The 27,042-nt window shown below is 39.6% G+C and overlaps 2 protein-coding genes across 12 annotated transcripts in view; one reads left to right on the top strand and one right to left on the bottom strand.

Moving 5' to 3' along the window:
* AKAP13 (A-kinase anchoring protein 13) overlaps positions 1-27,042 on the top strand; it is a 317,276-nt gene that overhangs the window by 231,411 nt on the left and 58,823 nt on the right. For 7 of the 11 annotated variants that reach the window (XM_053581736.1, XM_053581737.1, XM_053581733.1 and 4 more), the window contains 7 exons: positions 339-706; positions 3,850-3,903; positions 7,220-7,285; positions 8,918-9,107; positions 13,276-13,384; positions 21,988-22,030; positions 24,564-24,696. In XM_053581736.1, the coding sequence (XP_053437711.1) occupies positions 339-706; positions 3,850-3,903; positions 7,220-7,285; positions 8,918-9,107; positions 13,276-13,384; positions 21,988-22,030; positions 24,564-24,696 (963 nt within the window). The remainder of the gene's footprint in view (positions 1-338; positions 707-3,849; positions 3,904-7,219; positions 7,286-8,917; positions 9,108-13,275; positions 13,385-21,987; positions 22,031-24,563; positions 24,697-27,042) is intronic. The other 4 variants (XM_053581741.1, XM_053581740.1, XM_053581742.1 and 1 more) reach the window with 2 other exon arrangements.
* LOC128569152 (NADH dehydrogenase [ubiquinone] iron-sulfur protein 5-like) lies at positions 22,235-23,630 on the bottom strand. The gene is made up of 2 exons (XM_053567271.1): positions 23,558-23,630; positions 22,235-22,668 (listed from the first exon to the last, which is right to left on the bottom strand). Exons 1-2 carry the CDS (start codon positions 23,628-23,630, stop codon positions 22,346-22,348), a joined length of 396 nt encoding a protein of 131 aa, XP_053423246.1. The 3' UTR covers positions 22,235-22,345.

Raw genomic sequence — 27,042 nt, 5'->3', positions numbered from 1 at the left:
CATATGGCAGAAACCCCAGACAAAAGGGTTCCCTTCATATTTTGCTTGATGGTATTGACTTGAGAGAACTGACCTAGGTTAGATTATTTTTTTTTTTCCAATTTGGAAGAAGAAAATAAATGTACTTTTGTAGTCTAGTACCTACGGTAGGATAGAAAGAGGATAGAGCTAGACCATTTGTTTACTGGAGGCCAGGAGGATTTGAATCCAACCATGACCATGGTTTAAAAACAATCTCTATTTGAAGCCAGTTACAATCATGCCTGTCTGGGACGCAGTATGCAGCCATCTCCTGGGTCCTGCTTGTTTCAGCCATGTGTGCTTTTTCTTCATTACAGCCTGAGGATGAGCAGTTGGTATGTGATATCACCGGATCCAGTTCTTCCACTGATGACACAGCTTCCTTGGATCGACCTTCTTCTCATGGCAGTGATATATCCCTCCCCCGGATTTCAAAGTCGAACCGGTCCAAAGATCAGCAAAGTCTGGATGGCTTCTGCAGTCTTGTGGGGGGAGCTGACGGTCGAGAAAGTGAGAGTGAGCCTGCAGGCCCAGGTGATGTGGAGGAGGAGATGGACAGCATCACGGAGGTGCCCCCACACTGCTCTGTCCTGCGGGGCTCCATGCGCTCTCTGTCCCCCTTCCGGAGGCACAGCTGGGGTCCTGGGAAAAATGCAGCCAGTGATGCAGAGATGAACCAGCGGAGGTGAGACGGAGGCTCCCTGCTCAGTGTCTCAGTACCTGCTTGCTTTTAAGAAGTTTCTGATTTGGTATTGTTGATACATGAATTTAGGAGACACCATGTTTTAGTAAAGAATATAGGGTTTGGAATCAGGAAAATCTGTGTTCAAACTCCAGCTGTATATTTTACTGTAAAGCGGACCTTAGGCAAGTCATTTGACCCTTCTGAGCTTTAATTTTCTCATCTGTGAAACACTTTTTTTTTTTTTTTTGTAGAGACAGAGTCTCACTTTGTGGCCCTCGGTAGAGTGCTGTGGCGTCACACAGCTCACAGCAACCTCCAGCTCCTGGGCTTAGGTGATTCTCATGCCTCAGCCTCCCAAGTAGCTGGGACTACAGGCGCCCACCATGACGCCCGGCTATTTTTTTTGTTGCAGTTCGGCCAGGGCTGGGTTTGAACCCGCCACCCTCGGTATATGGGGCTGGCACCCTAACCACTGAACCACAGGCGCTGCCCACTTTTATTTTTTTTTAATTGTTGGGGATTCATTGATGAAACACTTATTTGTAGTAATAAAGCAAAATATGACTATCAGATAGTGTTTAATGGTAATTCTTATTCTTACCAGATTTATTAATGAAATTCATGAATTAGATAATATTGGAATCATTTCACGTCAGTTTTGAATTAAGAAGTAAACGTGAAGTCTTACGGTCTAAACACTTAAATTTTTCAAAGTGCTAAGAGTTTAAAGCCTCTGTTTCAGATGTCATAGAGAACATGAGAACAAGCCATCGTGCCTGTTGTATTTACAAGAGTGCTTGTTCTTTAATTATATGAAAATAGCTAAGGAGGGGAGGTTGACAGTTGCTTCAAAACAATTGTTGTAAACAGCTCAGCTGGATTAATTATTTGCTTAATTTTCTCTTAAATTCCTTGACCTCCTGATATTATTATGGCCATAAGTACATGTAAGCTAATCACTTTCACTCACTCTTTTATTCAGCCAATACTCAGGGTAGCGGAACACTTACTATATGTCAGGTGCTGTTCTAGGTTCTGGAGATACAGAAGTAAACAAGACAAAATCCCTGGCAGCGCCTGTGTCTCAAAGGAGTAGGGCGCCAGCCCCATATGCCTGAGGTGGCGGTTCGAACCCAGTCCTAGCCAAAAACTGCAAAAAAAAAAAAAAGACAAAAGACGGCACCTGTGGCTCAGTCAGTAAGGCGCCAGCCCCATATACCGAGGGTGACGGGTTCAAACCCGGCCCCGGCTGAACTGCAACAACAAAATTGCCGGGCGTCGTAGTGGGTACCTGTAGTCCCAGCTACTCCAGAGGCTGAGGCAAGAGAATCGCCTAAGCCCAGGAGTTGGAGGTTGCTGTGAGCTGTGTGACGCCACAGCACTCTACTGAGGGCCATAAAGTGAGACTCTGTCTCTATTAAAAAAAGGAAAAAAAAAAAAAAAAGACAAAAACCCTTGCTTTTATGGAGCTCACAGTGCCTTCTATGCCTTCCTAAATTGCTAATTTTCTCAGACACTTTTTTTTTTTTTGAGACAGGGTCTTACTATATCACCCTCAGTAGAGAGCTTATGGCGTCACAGCTCACAGCAACCTCCAACTCTTGGGCTTAAGTGATTCTCTTGCCTCAGTCTCCCAAGTAGCTGGGACTACAGGTGCCTGCCACAACACCTATTTTTTGGTTGCAGTTGTCACTGTTGTTTAGCAGGTCTGGGCCAGGCTTGAACCTGCCAGCCTCAGTGTATGTGGCCGGCATCCTACTCACTGACCTACGGGCACCGAGCCTCAGACACTTTTTAAAACACGTTTTCTCACATAATTTTTTCACCCTCTTCATGAGTCAGGTGGTATTATCCCCTGTTGGCAGATGAAAAGACGGCTGCAGATAGTTTACGTGCATTATCCAAGGTCGGTGGAATCCAGGTATCTGGTTACGTTGTTAAACACTCTTTCCAGAGTTTTTCAACCTTTTTTATCTCACAGCACACTTGAACTTATAGTTAAACTTCTGTGGCACGTTTAAATTTGTTCATCAAAAAATGAGTAAATATATATATACATACATACATATATATATACACACACACTTAACTGTGCTTTGAACTTCTTTGAAAAATAATTAATGATCTTTAAAAATCTTCACAGCACACTGGTTGAAAATCACTGGCTCTTCTATAGTTCCATATTATTCCATGGTGGCGTTCAGGATGCCAACCATAAACATAAGCAATGTGCTTTATCTGCAAGGTACTTTTTGTAGACATACAAGATCCTAGATGATATAAAAAGCAATTTCTAAACACATGCCTTCCCTGTTCTGTTCTTGTCCTTTTTGTCCTTTTTTTAATTATGGCGTTTACATTAGAAAATAAATAAGGACAGCCAGAATTCTCTTCCTGAAGCAAGGGTACCTTCTTGACAGAACATGCTTGCCTTAGGTGATAACAGCATCAAGGAATGAGGGTTATTTTGTATATAATCCACTTGTCTTTGTAACCCACTGTGGATCCCCTTGTTAATACTTTGGTTTTACAGCTGCCTATGACTGTATTGATTATATAACTCAGATGAGGAAGTTGAAGCTCAGATTAAATGATTTGCCCAAGACTACATGGTGATTTTAGGACTCAATGAAATCAAGACCCTATTACCTAAATTATTTATATTTTCAGCCTGTGTATTGTTATGTTTGAACGTAGCATTAAAGGGTTACTTAGCACCACTATCCTAATACTTCGGAGTCAATGAAATGAGTTAAGTTTTATTTATCGCTTTCATCCGTTCGACTAAATCTTATCATATTACCTGGATATAATGTGTCCTGAATTTTAGATTCTTAAGAAAACCCTTCTGAAGTTTTGAATGGTAATATTTTTCTTGATCCTTTTACTTTTATAATTTAATAAGCTTCATAATTTTTATCATCTACTCGTTAAAGCGAGGTGAGAGCAAAGTGGCCTCCACAGGCATCGTCAGGGCTTTTTAGTTCTGATATTTTTTATTCCACATTCTTTCATTCTCTGACCTCCTGTGCCTTTTCTTTTTAGAGATTGTGTCTTTCCAGTGTGGTGTCTGTATGTTTCATGCATTTGTATCCCATTTTGTTTCACCTGTAACACTGACCTCTTCCACTATTCATTTTCAGTTCAATGCGAATTCTTGGGGATGTTGTCAGGAGACCTCCCATACATAGGAGAAGGTACAGAGTTCACTAACTTGATGGATTAACCATGTCATCTCTGAGCATATATTAATAACTAACAAGCATCTCATTCTGCTTTCAAATAATTCTAGTTTTAAATAATGTCACGTCTATTTCAGGCAAATAAAATATGGATATTTATTAGTTGCTGATGTCCATTTCATATGAAAGTGTTTCTTTAATTTGGAGTTTTATCCTATTCTTTTATTTTTCTAAATTTTTAAAAAAGTTTTTTCCAGCCGGGCATTGTGGCTGGCGCCTGTAGTCCCAGCTGCTCGGCAGGCTGAGGCAGGAGAATCGCGGAAGCCCAAGAGCTAGAGGTTGCTGTGAGTCCTGTGACATCATGGCACTCTACCGAAGGCGGTAAAGTGAGACTCTGTCTCTACAAAAAAAAAAAAAAAAAAAAAGAAAAGTTTTTTCCATCTTGCAGTATTTGTGTTCAGGTAACTTCGATAATAGGGTCTTACCCAACTTTTTCTAGGAGAATTAAGAAAATTGTCTATTTTATGCCTATCTAATGGACCTAGGAAGTACTATTTTTTTCTCTTCAAAAAAGAATCAGAAGTTCACAGGCTGTAACATATTTTCAAAACATTCTTTAATAATGTGATAAAAGACTTTATTAACTAAGCCATCCGGCAGTTTCTGTTCATGGTTGATGTAGTCATTTCTTAAAGCAAATAAGAGGCATAAGTTTATCTCTCAGTCTTTGAATTTCTTAATTATTATTTGTCAGGTAGTATTTTTAAAACATGAACAAGATAAAAACATAAGTCATTTACAAGTTGAGAAGTCATTACTATTCAAAGAGTGCTGATTTGCCTTAACTTTTCTGAATGCTGAATTTTGTTTTACTTTTACCATTCAAAAGTTACTAGTGACCTTTTCTTGCATTGTTTGGAAAGATACTTAGAAATCCCAAAATTAAGGTTATTACTATTAGCTTCTCATAGTAGGAGACACTTGTAAAGTGTTCTTAACTATTAGCTGAACCTGTTTTTTGGAAATGGGCAAATGATCTTTCCTATTTTGTCTTTTTCAAGTGAATGTTCTTGTTAATTCCAGATTTTAGGCAAAAATTGAGCTTACATTCAAATATTCCCATGAATTTCAAAGAATCATGACTCCTGTTAAGTTACTTTTCCAGGGACCAGTTGTTAAATGCCTTTTTCAGTAGAAGAGATCCCAAACCTTGGGAAACACATTTGCCTGGCTTTCTCACAGCTCCTCGCTGTTAACTTATTACTACAGACGTGCCCTGGGTGACACGGTGGGGGCGAGTTGCTGGGTACAGTCTTGACTAAGTTAGCATGTAGGTGGGCTGTCATAGACAACTCAACTACAGTCTCACCCTTAGGGAAACCTATTTTTTGTAGGAAGAATGTGATCTATGATTTAATATAGTTTTAATTGAAACATTCTTTCAAACACTAAAAGGGGAAAGATGTGTTTATTGAAAACATCTAGAACTCTACATGTTAAAAAGGATGAGGACCCAATAAATATTACCTATGCTAACTAAGGAATTGAGGAAATGAGGATACTCTCAAAAATCCTTGTAATGTTGAAAGGCGTTTTCTGCTGCAAGGAAGAGCAGACATGGTAGCCCACCTGCAACTTCCTGGCTCCTTGGAAAATATGCTATTATATCTCTTCCTATCTCTTGTTGCTTTTCATTCTCTTCCTCTTAAATTTCATCCCAGTCTTTGATATGATTGTCATATTCTGAGAGGAGAAGGGATGCTTAAATCTGTGGGAGGTTATTTTTAAGAATGATAGTTTGGCAATGTATGTTCAGTTATTGATTTGCTTCATTCTGTTCTTTAAAAGACGTCCAATATTTAGGTAAAATAGGTCCATTTAATTAACTGGAGATTTTTAAATGAAGTTAGTTAATTTCAGAGAAGGGACTTCTGAGTCTTGTGTATGTTTGTAACCTGTATCTTGCTTTTCCTAACACAAGTAAATTGTAAGTGTGTGTGATCCACCTTACTAAACTTATGAGGGGGTTTCAGCTGTGCTGCTTTTGCACTTGTGAGCTGTATGCTATTAGTGTAATCTCATTGAAAATTATTTATATTGTTTAAATTATTTTTAAATGATAAAACTTTTAGAAGAACCATATCATATCCTTCTACCATTTTCCTTGTCTCCTTCCTCTACCAAAACCCCACTTGACAACAAAACAAAATTATTAGCAGTATTCAATATTCAAGACAGGTTTTTTGGTATCTGCAGGCCTTTCCATTTGCAAGATGCATGAAGGAGCTGAGTGATTTTTCTTACTGTCCAGGAGCTCTGTTTAAAACCATTTCTGAAAATAACAGCAATATTTTCTAAATTGACTTAGAACTTTAAGGCCCAAATAGCACTGTGTTTTTTGGATGATAGCTTATGTTAATCAGAAATCCTGCCCTTCTGGTACAGTTCCCGTCACATAGTACCCTATATTTTGAATCGGTTACTTTTTTTAGCTCGTTGTATTTACTTAGCATTTCCAATCCCAGATTTTCGGTCTCTGCCACTTGAGAATAGATATCAGAACTGGGAAAGAAGATGATCAAATGGATTTTTTTTAATCCTGTGGGAAAAGGGATATAAACGTAAAAGTAGAAAGACATTTATTTCCCAGTACCATAAAATCCCCCTTTTTTCTAGGGAAAAAAAATCTCTCTGTTAAAGTACAAGAGAATATGTGCCTATTGTTATATCCTTAACTTCTGCAAACCCTAGTGAGCAGGGTTTGCAGATGGATATGAGTGTTGACTGAACATCCCTGTGGTGCAGGATCTATGAATTGTCTCCTTTACATGGACCCTTAATGGGAATACGTGAAGAATCCTGATTCAGGGAGCCCAGTGTAGCATAGTTTGTCCTTGTTTCTTTTGGTCCAGTATCAGAGATGCTGTGTTAAGGGTGATGTGGGAATGGAGGGACATATAGAGAGATTGTCCCCAATAGTGGAGGCTGAAAAACGTCTGAGAATATCTGGAGCAGAAGCCACAAATGGGGTACCCTCTTTGCCAAGGGGTCATCAGAAAGAATTCCTGGGTTTCAGGTTACCTGGTTCTCCTATAAAGAGCTTATGTAGTCTTTTCCAAAAGACTATCTGTGGACATCAAGGGAACAATTTTAAGTTTCCATGGTTCTTACTCGAGGGTTTTTCTAAATTCTCAATATTGCATTTCTAAATTTTTGGATGAGTAAGTAAATCCATCTGTCTCTAACTATGCCCTTTCTTTTTAAACCTAATAACCCTGTCCCTGTTTCCTCTTTTCTTCCTCTATTTCTATTTCTTTGATGTCATCCCCAGTATGAGCTGGTGTCCCTCTGGTGTGCAGTACTCTGCTGCCCTGAGTGCTGACTTTAATTACAGAAGGTATGGTATGGTTATGTGTCCTGCCACCAAACGGGGAAGCATAAAGTTTGGCATCTGGGCTTTTGGCTTGGAGCTGGCTTCTGTGTGCCTGGGGTGCATATGGGCAGCTGCTTTGTCTGTGACACCATGTTGCGTTGTCTCCACTATGGGTATTGCTCACCCAATGGAGGGCTGCAGCCAAGAAGTTGGACAGACGGCCCTGGGACATCCTGTTTGTCTTGGGGCTGTTGATGTGTGTTTTCTACAGACTCATCTCTGTGGAGTAGAGTAGTACACTACTTCTCCCTGTTTTCACCTGTTTTGATTCCCAAATCCTCAGAGAAGCAAAGCAGCTGATGAGATGTACTGATTTCTGTTATGCTTCCTAGCGTACAGTTCGGTGTAGATTCCAAATTCAGAGACTCTTCATTGTTTCATATGCTCTCAACTAAGCCGCCAGATTTAATTGCTGAAACATTTTCAGGATTAAGTTTTTGCCAACAGCATAGATCTGGCTTTCTTGGGCTTTTCAAATAATTTACAGTGGAAAACTAAATTTCTTTTTCCCTTAGGCTCTTTTCTTGTCCCTAGCATTGGAAATGACTTTTACAGAGAGGTCTATTTGTAGTTAGTCTTGATTTCTGTTGCCATATTGAAATAAGAAAAATCCATTGTTTACCCACTAGAGAAAATAGTGACTTTTCATAATAAGTGATTTACAAAATAAAAAAAGTAAATACAAGCCCTTCTAGAAGGGCTGGAATGTATGAACTTAATTGTAGCAATTATCTGTACTGTTTTTCCTGGGCAGTATGAGATGTTGCTCACTCAGCTGTAACAGATGTGAATTATTCTAGTTAGCATCCCCAAGGAGGATAGATAGATCACTAACCTCTCTCAGTTGCCTCCTGCTTACAGAAAATGCTTTTACCACTACATGCCACATAATCTTTGTCTCTGGAATCCCATTTAAAATACTCAACCCTGTTTGCTTTTTTTCCCTTTACCAATTTCCAGCTAAAAAGTTACAGCTCTTAGCCTTAGTTGCTTTTCAGCTTTGTGAGTGTTTACATGTGTCTGTCTGCAGCTAGCAATTCTCTGGAAGCCTGTCTGCAGTTGTTGTTTGGCCAGGTGTGCACAGCTGGTAAGGCTCCTGGGTGAAGCATGGGTTTTTTGGGGTGGAAGCACACCTGTAAAGTTACGAAGGTCAACTAGCGTGTAGTTGAGTGAAGAGTTAAGACAGGTCCACTTAATGGACACAAGGGTAAGTCACCCAGTTTACCTTCTGAAAGTTACTTAAGCTCATATTTTCTCTGTGATGTTTAATTTATTTAGCATTAGCAGAGTTGGAGTCTGGTAAAGATTAATTATATTAGGTCAAGGAAAAGCACATATGAAAGATCAATAATATAAATATGATCTGTCCATATGGTATATTGAAAAAAAATGGTCTTAGCTGGTTCAATGCTTGGATGAATAGAACAAGGTAAGAAAACTTAGGTGCGGTATTCTCTCTCAGCATTCAGGCTCTGCGGGTGATAGTTTTGCTAATTGATGGTAAAGGTAACATGAGCAAGAGAGAACAAGTTAAAGGGGATTTTATCCCTTTGTCCAAAAAATAGAATGAATTAACTCTTTGTGACCTGTGTTCAGTTTCAGTCTAGAAGGCTTGATAGGAGGAGCTGGTGTCGAAAACAAACCATCTTCATCTCTGGAAGGAAACCCTGCAAACACCCAGGAGCTCAGATACCCTTTCAGTGGTGAGGAACGAGGTGACTCTTTGGTATCACTCTCAGAAGAGGATCTAGAGTCAGGCCAGAGAGAACATAGAAGGTTTGATCAGGTAAGGCTAAAATATTGCTAATTTAGAAACAATGTATTTTATTTTCCAAACTATTATCAGGTACTAGGAAGGTAGAAGGTACGACTTCTGATAGTATGGGGATAATAGCTGTGATTACTTATTATATGATATACTTAATCAAGCACTAAAGCAAGATTTTAGCACTTAATATTAAAGAATACCATTAATCTGCATAGATTTCAGTGATCCATCAAAGCAAATTTAAGAATTGGGAACTTGGGTGGCGCCTATGGCTCAGTTGGTAAGGCGCCGGCCCCATATACCGAGGGTGGCGGGTTCAAACCCAGCCCCGGCCAAACTGCAACCAAAAAATAGCCGGGCACTGTGGCGGGCGCCTGTAGTCCCAGCTGCTCGGGAGGCTGAGGCAAGAGAATCGCTTAAGCCCAGGAGTTGGAGGCTGCTGTGAGCTGTGTGAAGCCACGGCACTCTACCAAGGCCCATAAAGTGAGACTCTGTCTCTACAAAAAAAAAAAAAAAGAATTGGGAACTTATGTGGGATAGTAAATTGCATTTTTCTTTCTTATCTGATGCCACCTTTTCCACCCCAATAGTAAAATGAGACTTAAAGTGTTTTATATATCATCATTCAATTTTTTAGTTCTCTAAAACATAATCCTAAGTTTCTGCTTCCTAAGAGGGGAAAACATACCTTCTTACCACACTGTCCTAGAGATGATTTTTGTTGGTCTCAGCTGACTGTCCCTGCCAGAATCCATGAGGGAGCACCTGTGTCCCCTGCCTTCTCTTTTTCACTACCTCATCATCTCTTAATGTGCGCTGTTGCTGCACTCCTAAACCTCAAATCTCCTGTCTTGGAGGCCAGGGCCTTCCCTGTCAGCCAAACCAAGTGACAACTTTTTTTTTTTTTTAAGTTTCTCTTTGTCACCCTTGGTAGAGTGCTGTGGCATCATAGCTCACAGCATCCTCAAACTCTTGAGCTCAGCCTCCCAAACAGCTGAGACTACAAGCGGCTGCCACAACACCTGGCTATTTTTAGAGACAGGGTCTCACTCTTTCTCAGGCTGGTCTTGAACTCCTGAGCTCAAGCAATCCACCCATCTTGGCCTCCCAGAGTGCTAGGATTACAGGCAAGAGCCACCACACCAAATGAATTTTTTGTTTTGTTTTGTTTTTTGAGACGGAGTGTTACTATGTTGCTCTCGGTAGAGTGCCTTGGCCTCACAGCTCATAGCAACCTCAAACTCTTGGGCTTAAGCAATTCTCTTGCCTCAGCCTCCCAAGTAGCTGGGACTATAGGTGCCTGCCATAATGCCCAGCTATTTTTTGTTGTAGTTGTCATTGTTGTTTAGCAGACCTGGGCCAGGTTCAAACCCGACAGCGCAGGTATATGTGGCCGGCTCCTTAACCACTGAGCTATGGGCACCAAGCCACTCAGTGAATTCCTAGCTGTCATTTTTTTTTCTTTTTCTTTTTTTTTTTTTTTTTTTGTGGAGACAGAGTCTCACTATACCGCCCTCGGGTAGAGTGCCATGACGTCACACGGCTCACATCAACCTCTAACTCTTGGGCTTACGCGATTCTCTTGCCTCAGCCTCCCGAGCAGCTGGGACTACAGGCGCCCACCACAACGCCCGGCTATTTTTTGGTTGCAGTTTGGCCGGGGCTGGGTTTGAACCCACCACCTTCGGCGTATGGGACTGGCACCCTACTCACTGAGCCACAGGCGCCGCCTCGTTGTCATTTTCTTAGATTCCCTCATTATCACCTCCCACTCTCTGACAGTCCCTTGCTTGGGGGAGTTTCTGAGTTGAGAGTTTGAATTACATACTTTTATAGCATTCTCCCATACTCGCTGTCTCCCTTTCCTTCTCTCAGGACAGGAGGCTTTGGATTAATTTCTGAAGGGATTCTGGGATACATCTTAGTTCTTCGAAATGAGAGATTTGTAATTAAATAAATAAAAACATCTGTTTTTGGATAGGCGACTGGCATTTAAGGTAGAAATCTAATGAAACCTTTCTAATTAAACAATGCTTAGAACCTTTTCTTTGATTTGGGGGCTGGAATTTTGTGTGGAATTTTTTTATTGCATCCTACTTACTAGTAACAAAATAAAAATTTGGCACAGAAGGATTACCTTAGTAATAAAGTGTATCACTTACACATGTGTGCAGCCTAATGAATAGAAGTTTAGGCCTAACGAAAATCAAATTGAGGACCTTAAGGAATTTTGCTGCTTTTGAAAAAATTCCTACTTGGTCTGATACTTTAGAAAATATTGGAAAAAATAAAAATAGTATAGAGAATATCCTTACTATTGAAGTAAGTAACTTAGATTTATTCAACATAATGGTGGCAGAAAAGGAAGGTAAAAGTAGGAACAATTCTTTGGTGGCTGCTGAGCACAGCTTTGCTAAGGGTAAATAAACTATTGAAAACCTAAAAAATAAATTGCATTTACATTTATAGAATCTTTCAAGTATCATTTGCAGGACCAGCTAAAATACCAAAGCTGTGGGTTTGTGAATAGAATCCTATCAATATATGTACATATCCCTTCAAATTCAGCACAAGCTCTTACGTACAAGAACTTAAAGCCCATTTAAGTGACTTCCCTGAGGCCACATAACTGGCTTTTAGCTGAACAGTGCGGAACACAGTTTCTGGCTGTTAGTCTCACTGCTTCTTTTCATGTCTTTGAGGTTAGATGAGTTTTAATGAGGAAATGAGAACCTTTTAATTTCCTTAATTTCGTTTCTGTGATACCTTTTCTGAAACTGTTTCCAGGAGTTCGACAGGTAACTTTTATAGTAAGTGATGTTACTTACCACTGATGTCTTTCTAATATGGACCTTCTGACTTAGTCTTTCTAGTTAAAGTTGTCAATGTTTTAATCCCTTCCTGTGCTTAGCCTTCCCGGAACTCCCTGCCCTATCTATTGTCTTTATCTTGTGTGCAAGCCCACAGTGGGTATTCGAGCTGCTTGTTTCTGTCTGATTTGGACAAGTTGCCTGCAGCCAACTTCCTGTTGAAAGTCTCTGCCTTTCACTGAGATCATTTTTCAGACCTCACAGTTGTATTTGAAACATAGCAACTGTTTGCCTCGGATTCCATGGTTACACATGGAACAAGCTCTAAATAACCAGAAGTCTTTGGCCCAGTGGAGACGAGCTCATGCTAGTATTGGATTTTGATCGCTTCCCTTGCGACATGTGTGAGGAGAGACATTTTATTCTCCCGTTGTGGGGAAGGGATTAGTGATGATTGCAGTTAGTTAACAGCTGGATTGGCCTCTCAAGGGAAGGGAGCCCTCATCACCAGAAGTGTGCTAGCAGACCCTGAGTAACTCTCTTTAGGGATAGTGTAGCAGGAACTTCTGTAGTTGATTGGACTACATGGGCTTAAAGCTTCTATGAGTTTACTGAGGGAGTTAAATTCTCAAATTTCAGTCACCCTCATGTTCATATAGAATCAGTCTAATTATAGAAGAGGAAATGAAAGAGATTTAGGTTTCTTTCCACATGTACTCCTGTTCTGCTGTGAGCTTGAAACACTTTTTACTTATATCTTAGTTTCTAACTCTTTAAAATCAGAATAACATTGCTGATATCCCACTGTATTTCTATGAGGAATATTTAGATTTTCAAAGAACAAATACTATATGTAGTTTGATATTTCTGGGGAAATTATTATTTTTTGTTTGTTTAAGAGATGTGGTCTCCCTGTGTTGGCCAGGCTGGAGTGCAATAGCAGTATAGGCTGATCACAGGTGCATTCATAGCACACTGCAGCCTTGAACTCCTGGCTTCAAGTGATTCTCCTGCCTTAACCTCCAAAATTATAATCCCAATTATATACCTAGTAGATAGTTCTTAAACATTTCCTAATTTTAAAACATTGTTAAATGCCAGGAGGGGTACAAAACCACTGTAAAGGATGAGTGCTCGAATCATGCCCATTTTACAGAAGAGAAAACTAAGGCTCAGAAAAGCTAAGGAAACTACTCTGAGATTGAGGAGCTAGTAAGTGGCAGGGGCAGACTTGAATCCAAGTGTGTCTATGAAACCTACTCTTAACCCTCTTCTGTCCTCCCTTGTTTTACTGTGTTGCATCCGAATGTATAGTTTTGTGCTTATCTAAAAACGTGAGAGCATGTACTTAGAACCTGCACTTTGTTGTTTCACAGACATGTCACAGATCTAAGCAACAGGGATTTAATTACTGTACATCAGCAATTTCTTCTCCATTGACAAAATCCATCTCATTAATGACAATCAGCCATCGTGGATTGGACAGTGAGTATACTACTAATTAAATATATTACAACTTAACTACTTTTTCTGTCATTTTTTCACTTTCAGATCCTATAACATTTCCACAGTTTATTCTCACTGGCTCAGCACTTAAATAGAAAAGGTGACATAGCTGAACTGCTTTGAAATCTTCCTACTTTTACTCACTAAAACACCCTTAATACATTCAATTTATTATGTTTGGGGGCATAAACAACATACTGTTTTGTGTGTGTGTTCTATTTTTGGAGACTGAGTCTCTCTTTGTTGCCCTCGATAGAGTGCCCTCTCATTATAGCTCACAGCAACCTCTGACTCCTAGCAATCCTCTTGCCTCAGCCTCTTGAGTAGCTGGGACTAGTGAATAAACTGGGCAGAGTAACTGGCTCAAGAAAGAGCAAGACTGAGATACATTTCAGACAGTTCAGTAACTGTCAGTAGGATTACATTTGAAAGTGATTACCAAACGGGACTGTGTGCAGATTGGCTGTGACAGTTATTTAGAGATACTGTAGCAGCTTTAAGCACAGGGTGTTTGCCAATAAAAGATACTCAGAAACATCTGAATTGGACAAATGGTTGCCACAAAAAAAGCAACTTGTTCTTGGGGAAACCCCTCCTTTTTTTATTTTTTTTTTTTTGTAGAGACAGAGTCTCACTGTACCGCCCTCGGTAGAGTGCCATGGCGTCACACGGCTCACAGCAACCTCTAACTCTTGGGCTTATGCGATTCTCTTGCCTCAGCCTCCCAAGCAGCTGGGACTACAGGCGCCCGCCACAACGCCCGGCTATTTTTTTGTTGTTGTTGCAGTTTGGCCGGGGCTGGGTTTGAACCCGCCACCCTCGGCATATGGGGCCGGCGCCCTACTCACTGAGCCACAGGCGCCGCCCTCCTTTTTTTATTTTTAAAACACTGATTCTTTTAGTAATTGCAGTGTGAGATCGTGATATAAAGATGAAAATCTGATCATAAAGGAAATATAATACATTACATTTTTTGCTGAAAGATCATGTATTTGGAATGCTGATGCAAAAAAAAAAATAAGCTGTCCTGGTGTTTCTGGGGTCTCTGCAGTGTCCCTTGATATAATTGAGTCTCCAACTTGGTGACAGTTAATTTTTTTGTTCCTTAACTGTGATTAATATTTCTAATACAAATCTGGTCTGTTGGACAAAGCCTGATGATCTGTTTTCAGAGGTACAGATATGACCTCACAGAAGTGTGACAGATTGTCTTTCTTGTTTTTGTTGGTTTTGATTCTGATTTTGTTTTGATGTGGCTTTGGGTTAGAGGTTTGGCTGGTGTGGAATGGAAATTATAACTAAATAGTTTATAGTGGATTTGACCCAGAAAATCTACTCGATAGTGAATGCCAGGAAGGCTGTCTAAGTGAGACGTGTACCTGCCTTCCATGACTAGGAAGTGTTGTGGCATAGTGAACACTCTGTAGCAGTAGATACCCTGTGCCAAGAGCTCATGCTCTGTGGAGTGATCTTTTTCCTATATTATGTGACATACTCTCTTTCCTTGTGGATGATATACTTTGTTGTTGTTCCTCCAAAAAGCAAGATAGTTTTTTCATGTATTTTCACTTGCTAGCTATGCACTATATACAGGGTGGCCATAAAGTTCATGTGCTATTTAAACCTTATGTGCACCCCGTATAATGTAGCAAACTCCCAGAAAACAGTATTCTAGACATTCTGGCACATAGAGCTTTTCTTCTTACTTGCTGGAAAATTTTCTGCTTAGCTTATCAGGGACCTGATATCAGTATATGAAGCTTTGGCCAAGAGCAATGGCTCATTGTGGGCAGCCAAGGCAGGTGAATTGCTTGAGTTCAGGAGTTTTGACCAGCCTGAGCAAGAGCAAGACCCCTTCTCTACTAAAAATAGAAAACTAACCAGGTATGGTGGTAAGCACCTATATATAGTCCCAGCTACCAAGAGTTTGAGGTTCCTATGAGCTGTGATGCCATAGCACTCTACCAGGGCAAGAGAGTGAGACTCTGTCTCAAAAAAAAAAATTAGAACGCACATTACATTGGTATCTTTTGCACAAAATTATCACTGTCTAAAAACCCAATGTATATGTATTTGTACCAGTATTTCTTGGATCTCTGTTGATTGTAGTGGCAGCAGATAGCAAACAGTCTGACATCACTTAGCATTTATCTGGGGTATGGAGGGGCTTTCATGTTGAGTAGGTACAAGGCTTTTTCTCTCACTTTATTTAGAACATTGAAATTCCAGAAAACCTAATAAAAGGAAATTTATTAATTTGTTTATCCAATAAATATTTGTGTATAATTGGTACTAAGAAACTCTTTGCCATGCACCAAAGCAGACAGTGGTAAACTTACCAGATATGATTCCTTTCCTTACCATATTTACAGCCCATAGACAGAACAGTGCTTGTAATAGAAAATGATAACTTTTCTAAAAGAAATACTGATATTATAGGAGTGTCAGACTTAAGGAGTCAGAGGCTTGTTGAGGAGAAACAGTATCAAAGTTTAGACCAGAAATAAACTAGGAATTAGCTAGTGAATTCTATTAGGTGAAATAGAATGTGGAAAATAAGACTGAGGAATTTGGGCATCTTGCTGAGGTTGATGAAATCATGTAAGTCGATTAATTAATTGACTATTATAACATTTGAGGCTGCCTACACTGAAAAATCTATTGGGGAGGAGAGGCTAGCAGATCAGTGGAAGACTTTTGCAGGTTTTAAGTGACCTTAGATAGTGTTCTAATGCTATGGAGCAGGAGGGTGCAGAACGGGCAGGAGGGCAGAAATCAAGGTTGATCTGGAGGACAAAGTCAGGAATCCTGGGTGAGATGTGATACAGAGATACACGGTATATCCACATCTCTGTTTTGAATGATTAGCTAGATGTTAGGTACCAATCATCAAAGGAAGGGCCACAGGAGGAAGAACAGTTTTGCAGGAAGACTGTGTACGGTGAGTTTCAGCTGCCTTTGGCATATCTTCCCCCGGGGAACAGGGATGTATTGAGTGTAGAGCTCAAAGAAAAGAGTGGCTGGAAGATCAGAAAGATGGGAACCACCTTTTGTATGTAGATTGTCTGTGAAGAGGAGGCAATTTTGGGGTGAGGGAGCCAAATACAGAATCCTGGAGAAATTGCTCTAGATGCTTTCAGTATTCTTTCAAGGAAGAAAACTCTGGTGTGAATTGTGAATGTTATTTTCATGATCTAACAAGTACATATATGTTGGATGAATTTTTCCAAAATTACATTTGAATTCTGTATATTCAGATATGAAGATGAAAATATAAATACGTTGTTCACTCAGATAGTTTTTCCTGGAACCACATAGGCCAGTGACAGGTTTCTGTCTCCACATGGATTGGAGGTGCCTTTTACTTTGTCCTGGCACATTCTGTGCGTGCTCTGATGTCTTCTGTTAACCCACCTCTCAGCTCAGCCGCAGACGCAGCCGGCCAAGCGGATCTCCTTCTCCATCAGCATCTCTCCACTCCTTAAGTCTAAAACTCTCTTTTCTCTTGGCTCTTCTTGTTCCAGTGATGAGGAGGAGGAGTTGCATAGTAAGTAAGCAGCTTTGGTGTCCACTGACTGTGCTTCAGGGTCTCACCACTGAGCAAATGCTGTAGGCTTGGAACTAAGGACCTTGTTGGGGACCTTCCTTGCCTTGCATGCCATCCTTCATAAATCTTTTGTCTTTATGCTTGGCTTTGCAATGATTTGGATGGTAAATTTCTGCCTTCTGTACACTATTAACACTGGTTAATCCAATGGCCTCCTGATTCTGGGGCACAAAAGATGTATCTTTCCAGACACAGATACCTTCAGGGGCATAAGGGGATGTGTTCTCATCCCAATTTGTGCTCTTTATATTATTGTTTACTAATTTCACAGAACTTTTCATTTGGCAATGTAAATTTTATTTTCCTTGTTTCATTTCTCTGCTTCCTGGCACAGATAATCTAGGTATCCATTTGTGATGTTTAAAAGCTAGGGTTATACTTTGTTTCTCCTTTTTAGACCATTTCTTTAAAAATGTCTTTTTTTTTTATTGAAAGAAATTAAGTTTACTGCAATGTGTCGTTACCAGTTTTCTTCCTACTTATTTTTGTGGTATCAGTGAACACAAATACTGCTAGGTATAAATTTAAAGTCACAGAACTCTTTGGTCATTACAGAGTCAAATCTCTAGAACACTACTGAATTCTATACACTCAAGCACAGTAAAATAACTGTATCTACTTGCTAGTTATTCCTGTCTCTGCAGCTTCTAGGTTGTGACCACTGAGACTTGCATTTTTTTCATGTGGCAGGCTCACTCCTCCTCGGGCCTCTTCCGAAGGGCAGCACGGACTTCTTTACAAGGGCTTCTCTGATACTGTGGGGGATTCCGTCCCCTTATTAGGTTCTCCATCCTGTGAACTGTTTTGGTGTCTTTGGACTTGGCACTCAGTTGAACTATCTTGGGGAGAGCCTGAGCGGGAATGCGGAGAACTTTGGCTGTTGTCTAGGGCCCCAGTCTGAGCCAATGAGCCAGACGGAGCTAATAGTGTTTGGCTGTGGGCCACAGGGAGCCATTGTGAGTGATCAAAAATGTCTTTTAAGGGCGGCGCCTGTGGCTCAGTGAGTAGGGCGCCGGCCCCATATAACGAGGGTGGCGGGTTCAAACCCGGCCCCGGCCAAACCGCAACCAAAAAATAGCCGGGTGTTGTGGCAGGCACCTGTAGTCCCAGCTACTCGGGAGGCTGAGGCGGGAGAATTGCCTAAGCCCAGGAGTTGGAGATTGCTGTGAGCTGTGTGACGCCACGGCACTCTACCGAGGGCAATAAAGTGAAACTCTGTCTCTACCAAAAAAAAAAAAAAAAAAATGTCTTTTAAGATTAGACCATGTTGATGAGCATGCGGGAGTTGGTTGTATGTTTCTCTCCTCCTTTCTCTCCTTTCCTTTTATTGTTCAGTTTTTGGGATGAGCTGCAGGTTTCAGATGAATGTATTCTTACTTGATAATACTTAGTTTAAAAACTTTGTGAGGTGGGCGGCACCTGTGGCTCAGTGAGTAGGGTGCCGCCCCATATGCCGAGGGTGGCGGGTTCAAACCCAGCCCCGGCCAAACTGCAACAAAAAAATAGCCGAGCGTTGTGGCAGGTGCCTGTAGTCCCAGCTGCTCGGGAGGCTGAGGCAAGAGAATCGCGGAAGCCCAAGAGTTAGAGGTTGCTGTGAGCCGTGTGACGCCACGGCACTCTACCCGAGGGCAGTACCGTGAGACTCTGTCTCTACAAAAAAAAAAACAAACAAACTTTGTGAGGTATCAGTTTTAGTAAATTTGGAAAGGTAATGAATTTCCCTTTCATGAAAATTGATGTCCTCGGTTGTGCAAGATTTCTAGAATGTTCCAGGACTGCTATTTTTAATGGAAGAAGCATTTATAATAGAAAGTTAAATAATAAAATTATATATTTTTTTCATATTATGAAACTAATATTGTGAATTTAACATAATTACAATAGTCACATTATTGGGTACCCTAAACCCCCACCACTTGCTGACCCTAAGTTGCAGCAATATTTAAGTCTTGTTTAGGCTGGCATTTTTACATTATTCTTAAAGGGAAATGCTTTATCCACAGTTTAGTCAATTTGATTTTAAGTGGAAATCTGTATTTTTTACTATTAAAAGATGTTTGACAAATAGACACAAAATAAACACATTATAACCAGCTATAATAGGAGGAAAGTTGTGAAAATCCACTTCAACTTTGAGTGTTCAAAAATTCTTGAAAGCTTTTCATGTCACAGTATGAGAAGTAGTTGGGTCAGCATGACAAATAACCCAAAATTCCAGTAGTAGTTCTTGTACCACCAATACAGAACTATAAACTCATAATAGTGGTGATCACTCAGTTAATCCAACATGGTAGAATCCTAAAAATATTGAAGCTTGAAGAACCCTTTGAATCAGATATCTACAATTTCTCAAAATGTGTTCCTTAAACTCAGAAATGCTAAAAAGAGTTAATGTGGTGGAGTTGGTTCGTGGCCAAATGAACTGAGGAAACTCTGGGTTAGGTAGGTTTAAAATGCTGTGTTGATTTTCCAGCACAGTGTTAGATATGCTGTGTTTCCCAAATGAACTCAGAAACCATAATACGTGTAGGACTATATATAACTTTTATTGAAATTAGTGTTCCATGGAGCACACTTTGAAAACTATTGACTGTGTCCATCCAGTGGTTCCAACTAGAAGTCCTCAGATGTAGGGTAAAAGGTCTGCACCTTATATTGTGCCTTAAAAAAAAATCTAGTTGAAATGTATTACTTACCTGTAGTTACTTTTATGTGCTAACTTTAAGTGTGTAATTTTGTCATGGAAATAAAATTGTTTATACCCTTAGGTGCTCTGGAAATGTGATGACACTTTCAGGAATTTCAGACGTATTGAGTGGATTGATCACGTCTGCGGTTTTCAGAACCACATCTAAAAAGATCATAGTAACTGAACTAAATTTTTTTCCTCCGTTAAAAGTTGGAAATTCTTGTAGGAGTTAAGAGATTCTCCTAATACTCAGCCGCATATTTGTTTAATATATTGCACAGAAAACTACAGGGAGCTTATTCTTGGCCAGTCTTTATGTTGGTTGGTATTTTCTGCATTACAAATTTCATTTTTATTTTGTTCATACTACTAAGGTGGTAACTTATCAGGTAATTGCTTCAAGTACCCCAGAATTCTGGTGCCTGAGGAAGTTTAATGCTGCTTATATCATTGAAGGATCCTTGGGTGGACAATATTTTAAAGCCACTAATTTAAACCACCCACTTGGGTTTTTTGTTTTGTTTTGTTTCGGTTTTTGTTTTTGGTTTTTTAGTAAACTGAAGCCCCATGAGGTTAAAATGCTGATACTTTCACACCTAGGTGGTGCAGAACCGGGAGATAGATCCCAGATATTCTTACTCTGCTGATCTTTCTCCTTCACCTGGTGGCTGTTACTGTACATCATAAGTGAAATGAAGAATCCCAAATAGGGAAAAGGATAAAATATGGAAGGCAAACTTCTTTTTTTTTTTTTTTTTAATTAAGTCATATATACATAGATCATGAATACATTTGAAAGGCAAACTTTTGAAGACTTAATTCGTTTTAAAGTTTTCTAGGCTCGGCACCTGTGGCTCAAGCGGCTAAGGCGCCAGCCACATACACCTGAGCTAGCGGGTTCAAATCCAGCCCAAGCCCGCCAAAAAACAATGACAGCTGCAACCAAAAACAAACAAACAAAAATAGCCGGTGTTGTGACAGCGCTTGTAGTCCCAGCTACTTGGGAGGCAGAGGCAAGAGAATCGCTTTAGTCCAAGAGTTTGAGGTTGCTGTGAGCTGCGATGTCATGACACTACCCAGGGTGACTAAGTGAGACTCTGTCTTATAAAAAAAAATAATAATAAATAATAAAATAAACTCTTCTTATGTGTTACTGCTGCCTATTGACAATTTAAATTCCTTAGTAATTACTACAGTTTTGTGGTGCTGTTGAGAATCTAGAACAGAAAAGGGAGTCAGAGAGTTTCAAGTGCTGGTAATCTGGTTGTAGAACATCTTCAAATCTTTATTAGGTTGAAGTTTTGCTAACAGTGGTATCAGAAATCTTAGAAGCCAACTCAAGGAGAAAGGGTGTGTTTTGTCCAAATCATACCAATAGTTACACAATGCATTCTTTGCCTGGAATATAGAGAAATTATCTCTATACCGAATCTCCTAAAAACCGAAAACCATTTATCATTGTGTGATTGAGGCCTTGCTGTCATCTAAGTCCTCAGCACTTCAAACTTCCATCAACATGCGGTAGATCAAAATAATGATAGCATTCCTTCTGGTTGTCCTGCTTCCTGCCCTGCTATCTGATTTAGTCTTACAGTTTTAATGACCTGCTTCAGTTTTGATCTGATAGTTATGGAAGGAAGAAGAATGCATCTGCCTTGTTCATCTTTTCACTATCAACCTGGAAAAGGCCTTGCTATGTGTTTTATTTCACAGATGAAGAAATGAAACCCAAGGCCCCATCTCAAATTAGTGACAGGGCTGAGACTCAGTAAACCAGCTCTTACGTCCCTTCCTGCTGGCTAATCTGTTTCTAGGAATTCTCAGAAAATATCAGATTAGCTAGATTTTTAGTACAGAAATATATGAAAGCAGGATTAACAGTGACAGAACATGACACATAATTTGCTATTTTGTATTCTTCCTATAACATCATCTCAGAAAGATAGCCTTTGGAAACCGAACATTGATAAGGACAGGCATAAAAATTCATGATATATGTTTAATCATTAGAAAAAAATGATTTGCGATTTTTTTCCAATTACTTGAATCCTGGATTAAATGGTTTTCTTGGTAGGAAATTCACTCCCTATTGCTGTATGATTCTACTTGTAATACCACAGTTTCAAGTTTAATCTTTCCTTCTTCCAGACCTTTTGAAGGAGGCACCATGCACTGACTTTCAAACGCTGTTTCTGCTTTAGCTGTGTTATTTTACGTATTTTAATATTTTACCCATCATCAGGGTAAAATCCTTTTGTTCTAACTTCTACATGTTTTGTTTTCTAGATTCTCGGCCCTTCCACAACACCAGTGCTAATCTGACTGAGAGGTACTATTCTTTTCTTTTGTTACTCCTTTTCCTGAGATAAAATTAGGAACTTTTCAATCTGTGAATGGCATTTAATTAAGTAAACTAAGTATATTGAGCTCATTGGGTTCTTCCTTTAGTGATAAACTTGGAATAATAATTAGAAGTGGTTTTCTAATGTCAGCTGTATCTTTTTAAATTAGTATCTGTTTTTTGTTTTTAAACAAGATGGAGCAATCCTTTATTTTTACATACTTTGATAAAGAAGTTTTCAGTAAACAATTTTTCCAGTGGAGAATGAAAATCAGCCTCCAGCCATCAGCAGCTGCTCTCTGTTCAGGGTCTAGGCTCCTCCTGGCCCAAGTGGTGAGGCGGAGGGGTATATTTCCCTTCCTTTATTAGCTTATCCCGCTGTTCCTGGATGGCTTTCAAGCGTTGAATCGTTTTCACCCCAGCTATACATTCTATGAAATCATCAAATTCTATCTTGCACTCTTTCTCTGCCCGGATAGTACCAATTCCATGCGCACATTCTATCCATTCTTTTTCAAAAGCATGGCATCGAGCAGGATTCTTGTAGGGTTGTTTAGCACTTTGGATTGTCAACCCGCGATCTAAATTAAGGCCCAGCCTTTTCTGTATATCAAAGAGAGGCCTGGCTCATGATGCAGCGCCCTTGTCTGTTCTTAGTAGGCCGCAGCTTCAAGATCTTAAATTAGTATCTTCAGTAGTTTTCTACTTTTATTCTTTATACTGTCCTCATAATAAAGACAGTTATTTATATTTATTAACGTGATGATTATGCATGCTTTGCTTATGAGGATTTTTATTTCCTCTAAGCCTAACATTTTGTCTCATTTAGTATATATACGTATATTCAGTCTAACATTTTGTCTCATAATTAGTATATATACGTACACACATAAAAGTCCATGTATTGCTGCTACCAAGTGAATGAATTGGTTTTTTATTTGACAATAGGCAAAAGATTTCTATTCCTACTCAAGCTTTTTTTTTTTGTAATTGTGTATTTTTATGTTTCTCTTTTCATGTTCATGAGATTAAGTCCTCTAAGCACTTAGGTTCAAGTTGTTGCTCTGCAGTTTTTTTAAGTCTCCTGACTTTTCTCAAAGGCATCAGATGTGACTGTGATTCAGAACCCTCATAAGGGGTGCTACTCTTTGTACAGCCTTCAAATCTAATTCATTTTTGCTCTTTTCTAGAACACTGGTTTTCTTTCTAACAGCAACCTCAGACTCCTGGGTTCAAGCAATCCTTCTGCCTCAGCCTCCCAAGTAGCTGGGACTGCTGGCTTTTACCACCACGAAATGAATGGGTTTAGCTCTTGCTCAGCCTGGTCTCAAACTCTTGAAGTCAAGCAATCCGCCCACCTCGACCTCCCAGAGTACTAGGATTATAGACGTGAATCACTGCACCTGGCCTAGAGCAGTGGTTTTCATACCATTTCCTTTTTGTATTAAAAGCAGACTGCTTTGTTTTATAAATAGCACTTATGTGTGACTGGACTTAAACCCGTGTCTACTCTACCTGTCCTCTCACAGTTCCTGGAAGCAAACACTGCAGTTCTCTGGTGAAGTTCTAAAATAACTGTTTGAGACATCTAAGCAAACTTGTACAAAAGGGTTCTTTTCTATATTATGAATAATTTACTCAGTGCCCAGCATTCTTTAAGAAAATTAATGATTGCAAATTTTCTAAGTTCAAAATACATCCATCTCAGGTGGTCTTAGATTTTATGTAGGCTTCCTAAACAAGTAGATCAGTAATCTGGATCTGATCTTCCAACACTCTGCCCCACTTCTGCCTTCTATTCAGTGTACTCCTTCCTAAAATTGTGCATAGCTGCATGGACCAGTCCATTGATTGTCCCTTGTCCCAAAGGTTAGAAAATATAAGTAGTCTCTACTATTAAAAATTTGGATATACAGTCATAAGATTCCTTGGTTTGCAGCCTTATGTTAACAAGTACCCTCTTTTTCAGTACATATGTGGATGTCCTTTCAAGCACCTATTTGTTGCAAAGAATTTGTATATTGAGTGTTCTTTTAGATTAAGAAATTTCTGTAATCCTAGCACTCTGGGCGGCCGAGGTGGGCAGATTGCTTGAGCTCAGAGTTCAGAGACCAGCTTAAGCAAGAGCGAGGCCCCATCTCTACTAAAAATAGAAAAGCTAGCTAGCTGAGTGTAGTGGCCGGCATCTGTAATGCTAGCTACTCGGGAGGCTGAGGCAAGAGGATTGCCCAAGAGTTTTAGGTTGTTGTGAACTCAGATGCCAGAGCACACTACCTAGGATGACAGAGTGTCTCAAAAAAAAAAAAGAAAGAAAGAAATTTCTGATAAAGTAATTAAATGAATAATTGACAGGCTCTTTTTAACATCAGATCACTCAAAATCCATAGTTGAACCATAAATGATGGGTAAAAGAACTTAGCCTGTTTTTGACAACTTCTGACCACCATGCTTGCCATTTACCTCCTGTAGTTTTGTTTCAAAATAAAAAAAAAAGCAAAACTATCTTCTTGTTTTTATTTAGTATAACAGAAGAGAACTTCAATTTCCTGCCACAAAGCCCCTCCAAGAAAGATTTTGAAGGGAAGAGTGGAACAAAAGTCAGTCGTACGTTCAGCTACATCAGGAATAAAATGTCCAGCAGTAAGAAGAGCAAAGTAAGTGTCAAGTGGGCATCCCCGTATGGCCACCTTAGTGGGTCGTTAGCTGCGTCCTGTCACAGCTTGCACGTCCCAGAACCAACCGGATGATAGAGATACCAATGGACGTAAATTCAGGGGTACTCTCTGGAGTAGCCTAATATTTGAAGAAAAATAGCGACAAGAGGCACTACCACTACTACTGAGATTTTACTGTGTGCTCAGAGCCCCCTGCATATGATCTCATCTACTGCTTCCAATTACCCTGTCAGGTAGATGTCACCTCCCTGTTAACCGCTACTGAGATTTACTGTGTGCCCAGAGCTCCCTGCGTATTAGCTCAGGTAATGCTTTCATTTACCCTGTGAGGAAGGGGTGACCTCCTTGATCAGGAGGAGGCACCTCATCTGAGGCTGTGGCCTTAATGTGAAGAAGAGAGTCAAACCCTGATTTTTGGTTTCAAATCCCATACACTCTACCAATTTGCTTAAATAAGTAAATCAGATTTAAAATGCAAACTGCAACATAAGGATATTATGCCAAGATCAGGAGATTAAAAATATTTATATTGGGATTTAGGGGGAAGAAAGATTATCTTGCAGAAAAGTATGAGAACCTCTAAGATTAATTTAATTCCTTGATCTTTTTCTCTTTAGTGCTTGAGAGGTTAAATTATTTAACATTTTTTTATCTAGTTATTTTTTATATATTCATTATAGGACTCTTCAAAATATAAACCTAAAAAAATTAAAATCTTCTGTAATAACCCCAACTACTCTTAATGTTTTGGTGTGTATATTTCCAATATTTTTTTTTCCAATGCATTTTTTTAGAAAACATAAAAGAAGTTAACTTTCTTACACTGATTCCATTTCAAATTCATGGGTAAAAACTTTCTGCCTCCCACTTTTCCACACCATGTTCACCTACCCACACACCCTCCAACAAAAAAGTAAATAAAAATGTAAAATCCATTAAGGAGCTTTTACAAGGAATCACGTTAACATGTTGGTGTGTATTTGCGAGTGTGTGTGTAGTGTGTACATACTTGTGCATACAGATAAGTACTTGCATACTGAGAAGTAAAGGAGTAAACCTTAAGAGAATTGTCAAGAATATTGTTATGTAGCTTCTTTTCCCCTACAAAACAAGGGGCACTGAGCTCTCGAGTCCTCAATTTAAGAGGGGTGGTGGAAATACAGGTAGCATGTTTACCAAGTTTTTTAAGTAAAATCTCTCATTGGGCAAGTACTAAATTTGACCATCATTCAGAGGAATTTTTCCACAAAAACCTGCCACCAGAATTGTTCTCTTCATTTCTCCTAAGGGCAGAGTGCTGAGAAAGTGAGCAGCCAGGGAGAGATACAGAGTCTAGCCATTTTTTTCTGGCATAATCACACAGTTGATATTAATCTAATATTTAGCCTTGTTTTATAATTACTAAAAAAAAAGAAGGCCAAGGAGGGTAGAAAACATCAGTATTCTACATGTTGGCAACAAAGCTTAAAATAGAGCCTTGTCTATTTTACTAATCACTACTGGCTTGGACATGAGTTGGCATTAGTGAAAGAAAATGCCCTTGGGTTGATAACTATAAATTTGCCAAGTATGACTGAGTGACTTGTATAGTCTTTGCATTCCGATAGGTGCTGGTAAACACCTAAAAGAACAAAAGCTCATAGTCTTAACCTTGAAAATTTATCAGCTGGGGATTTCAGAATATTTTCATTTTTTATTTTGTTTTTAAATTATGGAATCTGTCTTTAAGGAAATTCTGAATTGGGAAACCAATAAGTAAGTGGAGATTCCCTTTTCTATCTTGGATTTTTAAGGCAGCACAGTTTATACCACTGATCTCATTAAAGAGGTAATACAAACACATGTTGAATAAAAGATACCATGAGGCTGAATTTAGAAAGTGGAAGCTGAGTTTCATCCCAGAGGCCGGGCAAGGTGGCTCACACCTGTAATCCCAGCACTTGGAGGGCAAGGCAGGTGGATTCCCTGAGCTCACGGGTTCGAGACCAGCTTGAGCCAGAGCGAGATCTCATCTCTAGAAATAGCCAGGCATTATGGCGGGCGCCTATAGTCCCAGCTGTTTGGGAGGCTGAGGCAAGAGAATCACTTGAGCCCAAGAGTTTGAAGTTGCTGTGAGCTATGATGTCATGGCAATCTACCGAGGGTGACAAGGTGAAAACTGTCTCAAAAAATAAAAAAGTTTCATCCCGGCCTCCTTATTTTATAAACTGAAATACAGAGAAGTGTGCTTTTGGTCACATAACCTCCTATGGTCTGACTTTGAGCAAGTATGCTTAGTTGTCTTCAAAATCTGTTACCAAATGGTATAGTTTTTTCCTTTTCTTT

This window comes from Nycticebus coucang, chromosome 2 (assembly GCF_027406575.1).
Source record: "Nycticebus coucang isolate mNycCou1 chromosome 2, mNycCou1.pri, whole genome shotgun sequence".
NCBI classification, from domain to species: domain Eukaryota; kingdom Metazoa; phylum Chordata; class Mammalia; order Primates; family Lorisidae; genus Nycticebus; species Nycticebus coucang.
Note: the sequence above shows the minus strand (reverse complement) of the source record. Positions and strands in the feature narration are given on the sequence as shown.

Excerpts from the sequence above, each read along its gene's own strand:
- LOC128569152 (XM_053567271.1), bottom strand. The coding sequence starts at position 23,630 with ATGTCTCAAACAGTTATTTTAGAACTTCACCAGAGAACTGCAGTGTTT. Across the intron at positions 22,669-23,557 it reads CAGGAACTGTGAGAGGACAG|CCAGGCCTCTCTTTGATATA; the intron begins GTAGAGTAGACA and ends CTGCATCATGAG.